The sequence below is a fragment of the Acanthamoeba castellanii genome (genome assembly GCF_000313135.1).
Source record: "Acanthamoeba castellanii str. Neff unplaced genomic scaffold scf7180000084575, whole genome shotgun sequence".
Lineage (NCBI taxonomy): Eukaryota > Discosea > Longamoebia > Acanthamoebidae > Acanthamoeba > Acanthamoeba castellanii.
In genome coordinates, this window is record NW_004457407.1 from 14,719 (window position 1) to 19,662 (window position 4,944).

Here is a 4,944-nt window from a genome sequence, read left to right on the forward strand (position 1 = left end):
GCGAAGACGGGCCACGAGAAGGGGCAGCTGTACCTCACCACCCACCGGGTGGTCTGGCTCGAGGCCGTCTCCTCGACGTCGCTGCTCATGTTTCGGGGCAAGCGCAGGGCCATCGCCCTGCCCCACGCCCACGTCCGCGCCGTCGAGTCCCACGTACACGCCACCATCCCCGCCCTACCCACCGCACATGTTTCTCACTAGACACGACACGACACGACACGCACACACGACACGACACGCACAGTCCAAGGGTGGTGCGGTGCGCTCGGCCAAGCTGAAGGTGGACCTGGTGTCGCCCGGTGGCCAGTCGCTGGTGGTGGCCGTGCACAGCCACGGCGCCGCCGACGCCCTGTGCCACCGGTGGCGCGACGCCCTGGCCCAGCGGGCTTGGGTCCCTCCTCCCGCCGCACCCTCCCCCTCTTCCTCCTCCTCTTCTTCCACCTCCTCCACCTCCTCTTCATCCAGCTCTGCTTCTACACCGGCGCGCCCGGTCAACTTCACCACCTCCTCGGCCGGCGTGTGTACGTTGTGTGTGTGTGCGTGTCGTGTCGTGTCGTGTCGTGTCGTGTCGTGTCGTGTCGTGTCGTGTCGTGTCGTGTCGTGTCGTGTCGTGTCGTGTCGTGTGTGCGTCGTGCTCACGCGGGTGTTGGCCGATGGTCTGCAGCGGGCCTGATTCGGACGAGGGACGAGCAGGCGCGAGCGACGGATGCGGCGCTGGCTGAGGCTTTCACCGACCTCAACGCCCTCATGGGCAAAGCCAAAGACCTGGTGGGGCTGGCGGAGAGGTTCAGGGTCGAGGCGAGCAGGCAGCACGAGGGCGGGGACGGCGTGACCGAGGAGGAGTCGAACGCGTTCAACAGCTACCTCCTCTCGCTTGGTATCGCGACGCCCGTCACGAAGCAGTCAGCCGGCGCCCTCTTCCACAGCGAGCTCGCCCGGCAGCTGTGCGATTTCCTGGCCAAGCCCCTCCAGCACGCCGGCGGCAACATGTCCCTGGCCGACGTCTACTGTCTCTTCAATCGTGCCCGAGGGACAGGTCCGCACGACACACGACACACGACACACGACACACGACACACGACACACGACACACGACACACGACACACGACACACGACACGCATGGCACACGTATCTCACATCGCTCTCTTGTTGGGTGGGGCGCGCAGAGCTGATATCGCCGGAGGATTTGTACCGGGCGTGCGTGCTTTTGGAGACGCTGGGCCTCCCGCTGCGGCTGCGCAAGTTCGATTCCGGCGTGATGGTCATCCAGCCCGGTACAACCATGCGCCCCCCCCCCGGCTCGCCCCACCGACCGGGCCTGACTTGGCTTTCTCTCGGTTGTCGTCGTGGTCGTGGTTGGCTAAGAAGGGGGACACCACGGTCGATAAATTGTTGTGTCGCGCCACAGCGGGACAGACAGACGCGGAGATCGCGGGCAAGGTGGAGGAGGCCGTGCGCGCCTCTGGACCCATGACGGCCGTCGATCTCGCCGCCCTCTGGCGCATCTCCCTTCCCCTCGCCAAGGAACACCTCACGGTTTGCACTTCACCCCCCCCCCAAACCCCGGTACTCATGTGGGCGTCCGCACTCACTCCTCCCTCGTTGCGTGTGCGTGTGCGGCGTGTGCGGTGGTGCGCGTCCGCGTATGTGCACACAGACGGCGGAGCGAGCCGAGCTTCTGTGCCGCGACGAGTCGTTCGAGGGGCTGGTGTTCTACCCCAACATCTTCGCGTGCTAGCGAGCTTCATTGTTTATTATTTGTTGGTTAGTTACAAATTTGTAGAGATGATGGTGAAGTACTCGTACGAGCCGCCGCCGCAGCAGTGGTGGTGGTTCAGTAGTTCTCGTGGCTGGCCTGGGGCAGGGGCTCGGACGGGTCGTGCAGGATGCCCACGTGCAGGATGCGGTCGCCGGTCGACGCCACCGGGTTGGAGCTGCGGCCGATCACGATACCGTCCTCCTCCGAGAAGTACTCCTCCACAAAGTTGCCTGTCATCGACGCACCCGCGTCAGGACTGTGCGTGTGTGCGCGTGCGGCGTGTGCGGTATGCGAGGAATGTACCGAAGATGTTACGCATGCGGGCGACGAGATCGCCCTTCTTGATGAGGGTGTTGACGCCCGGATAGACCTCGAGGATGCCCCCGTTGGTCGTGTAGGTCCAGTACCCGTGCTTGCACACCACCGCCGACGTCGGCGCATCGTCCTCCTTCTGCACTCGTCGTGTGTCGTCGTCAGTCGTCAGTCGACTGCCTCATCACCATCATCATCATCACGACCTCACCACACGCACCTCTTCCAGGGTCCTCGAGTACATGTTGAAGTGGTCGAGCACGTTGAGAATGCCCGCCGACGTCCATTGGATGAATTGATTCTGGACACACACACACGACACACGAGACCAGGTGAGCTTTTCCGCTGACCGCGACCACTTGCTGACAGGCATGACGGGGGGGGTGTACCTGCAGGAGCTGCGGGTTGCCGATCTCGACGGTGATGGCCTTGATGCCGAGCTTGGTGGCGGCGCCGCGCAGGGTGCCGCCGTGGCCGGCGTCGTGGAGGATGATCTGGGGCTTGAGCAGCGTGGCCAGCGCGTTGACGTCGGAATCGTTCAGGTCCGCGCGCACATAGTACGAGTTGATACGCCCAAACGACGCCGTGTGCAAGTCTGTCGAAATATTGGTGTCGTGTGCGCTGGTGAGTGTTCGGCCCTCGAATCCACACCACACACCACACACCACACACCACACACCACACACCACAGAGCGTAGCGAGGATGCTCGGAAGGCAGTGCGTACCGATGAGATAGTTAAAGTTACCCTTCACGATCCTTTGCATCACGGCGTTACAGAACACCTCCGACGACTAGCGCGCGTCCAAGAGAGGCAAAGGTGAGTGAAGTCGGGGGATTGCGTGCGTGCGTGCGTGCGTGCGTGCGTGCGTGCGTGCGTGCGTGCGTGCGTGCGTGCGTGCGTGCGTGCGTGCGTGCGTGCGATGTCATCACGTACGAGGCCGCGCTCCTTGCCAGGGAAATGGCGGTTGAGGTCGACGCCGTCGCTCCAGCCACGCTGCATACGGAGGTAGCCCGCGATGTTCACGCAGGGCACGCCGACCACCGCCCCCTTGAGCTTGCGCACGTTGATGGTGTTGATGATCTTATGGATGCACGGCACTCCGTTGAGCTCATTGCCATGCACCGCCGCCGTGAGACCGAGCGTTGGGCCGTCCTGTCATTGAAGCAAAGCAACGCAAAGCACGACACGCGCGGTTGGACGACACGCCGCAAGCGAAAGGGGGAGTAGAAGGGGAGCAGAAGGGGGAGGTCGGGAGGGGGTTAAGTACCTCGACACCGCGGGCGACCAGCACGGGCACGCGAATCCATTCGCCGAGCGGGCTGCGCACCATGTTGATCCACGCCGTGCGCACCTCGCCCTTGGGGAAGTCGTCAACGCGGAGCGCGTCTGGTACGCAAAGCGACGGGATTGAGACCACATTGCATCTGCTTCGTTTGCGTCTCGCGCGTGCGGCGTGTGCGTGTGCGTGCGTGTGCGGTGGGGCCGTCTGTGTGCGACGGTGTGTACCGGCCACGATGGGAGGAGGGACTTCGGCTTCGAAGCGCGTGCGTAGCCTCGGGGGCTTGTACACCTGGGCCGGACCCGTGTGTTCGAACAACACGGAGCCGCTCCGCTGCAGACGCGCTCTGAACCACGCGAGCGCCAATCAGCCAACGCGCCGCACACGCACACGCCGCACATGCGAAGCCCTTGGAGAGTGGGCAACTGCGCGTACCCCAGGCTGTGGTGTGGTTTGGAGGACTTGAGCGGGGACGCTTTCAGGGGCGAAGTGGCCGGCACGGGCGCTTCTTCTTCGTCATCGGCGTGCCAGACCTATGCGTGCGTGCGTGCGTGCGTGCGTGTTACTGGCAGTGCACACATGCCAGGGCGAGGTGCAAGGAAGGGCTGGCACCGACCTTCCACACGGCAGAGCTGTCGTACGAGGCTCCCGAGTCAAACTCGATGTCGATGTTCGTCCGCGGGGTGAGGGTAATTACCACCAGCTTGCCAGCAGCCCTGAAGCGAGAGCCGGCCACCACCAAATCTCAATTCACGTTACGCACACACACACACACACACACAATGGAGCACATAGCGAACGCGGTCTTACCCGGGGTGAGCCTCGAACTGCAGCTGGATGCTGCGGTCCTCGATGGAGCAGACCTCGAAGGTCTCGCCCGCCTTGGCCGTGAACCGGTCGCCGCCGGCCGCGTCGGAGAGGTCGGCCGAGGTGATGTCGACGGTGCCGTTGTACGAGTAGACGAGCGTGGTGCCCTTGGAGGTGATGGTGTGGTGGATGGGCACGCCCTCGATCGCCTCGAGCGCCTTGACGCTGGCCTTGACCTGCTGGCGCTCGAATATGACGTTCATGTCGACCACCTTCTGATGGCTTGTCACGAGGCACTCGGTGTGCCACTCGCCCTTGAACTTGTGGGGCGTGAAGGGCGGGAAGGTTTCCACCTTGGCCGCGAAGTTGTGCTTCAGCCGCACATCCTCTTCACCCTCCACGCTGCGTGCCGTGTTCGGTTAGGCTCGCGCGTTCTGCGTGTGCGTGTGCGGTGGTGCGTGTGTCGTACCGAAGCAGAATGCGGTCGTAGGAATGGAAGAGGGAGAAGGTGGTGGAGCCCACTACTTCGGTCAGCGACACACGCCACATAAAGGGTGTGACGGTGAAGTCGCAACCGGGCGGGACCTTATAAAAAATAAATAGATGAAGATGGGTGACTACCGCACAAGAAGAAAGGGGACTGGCAGGTACCACAGCGAGCTCGACGGACTGGCCAAGGCCGTTCTTCCACGCCATGCTCTTGTAGTCCGAGAACACTCGACAACTCACCCGCCTCTGGTCGTGGTGCTGATCTTCCACTTTCAACTCTTCCATGTGCGACGA

General features: G+C 63.2%; 2 protein-coding genes across 2 annotated transcripts; one reads left to right on the top strand and one right to left on the bottom strand.

The window, feature by feature from the left end:
- Nucleotides 1–87: 87 nt before the first annotated feature.
- On the top strand, nt 88–1,740 carry ACA1_331360 (EAP30/Vps36 family protein; the record flags this gene model as incomplete). The annotated part of the gene is made up of 7 exons (XM_004338068.1): nt 88–153; nt 245–391; nt 466–517; nt 665–1,036; nt 1,169–1,276; nt 1,411–1,538; nt 1,660–1,740. 7 exons carry the CDS (start codon nt 88–90, stop codon nt 1,738–1,740), a joined length of 954 nt encoding a protein of 317 aa, XP_004338116.1.
- A 96-nt stretch (nt 1,741–1,836) lies between these two features.
- ACA1_331370 (succinylglutamate desuccinylase/aspartoacylase subfamily protein) lies at nt 1,837–4,935 on the bottom strand (the record flags this gene model as incomplete). Its single annotated transcript, XM_004338069.1, has 13 exons — nt 1,837–1,991; nt 2,065–2,212; nt 2,294–2,374; nt 2,463–2,668; nt 2,799–2,865; nt 3,009–3,227; nt 3,343–3,461; nt 3,582–3,700; nt 3,790–3,887; nt 3,971–4,070; nt 4,165–4,563; nt 4,631–4,746; nt 4,813–4,935. The coding sequence occupies 13 exons, from the start codon at nt 4,933–4,935 to the stop codon at nt 1,837–1,839; spliced, it is 1,950 nt and encodes a 649-aa protein (XP_004338117.1).
- Between the last annotated feature and the right edge of the window lie 9 nt (nt 4,936–4,944).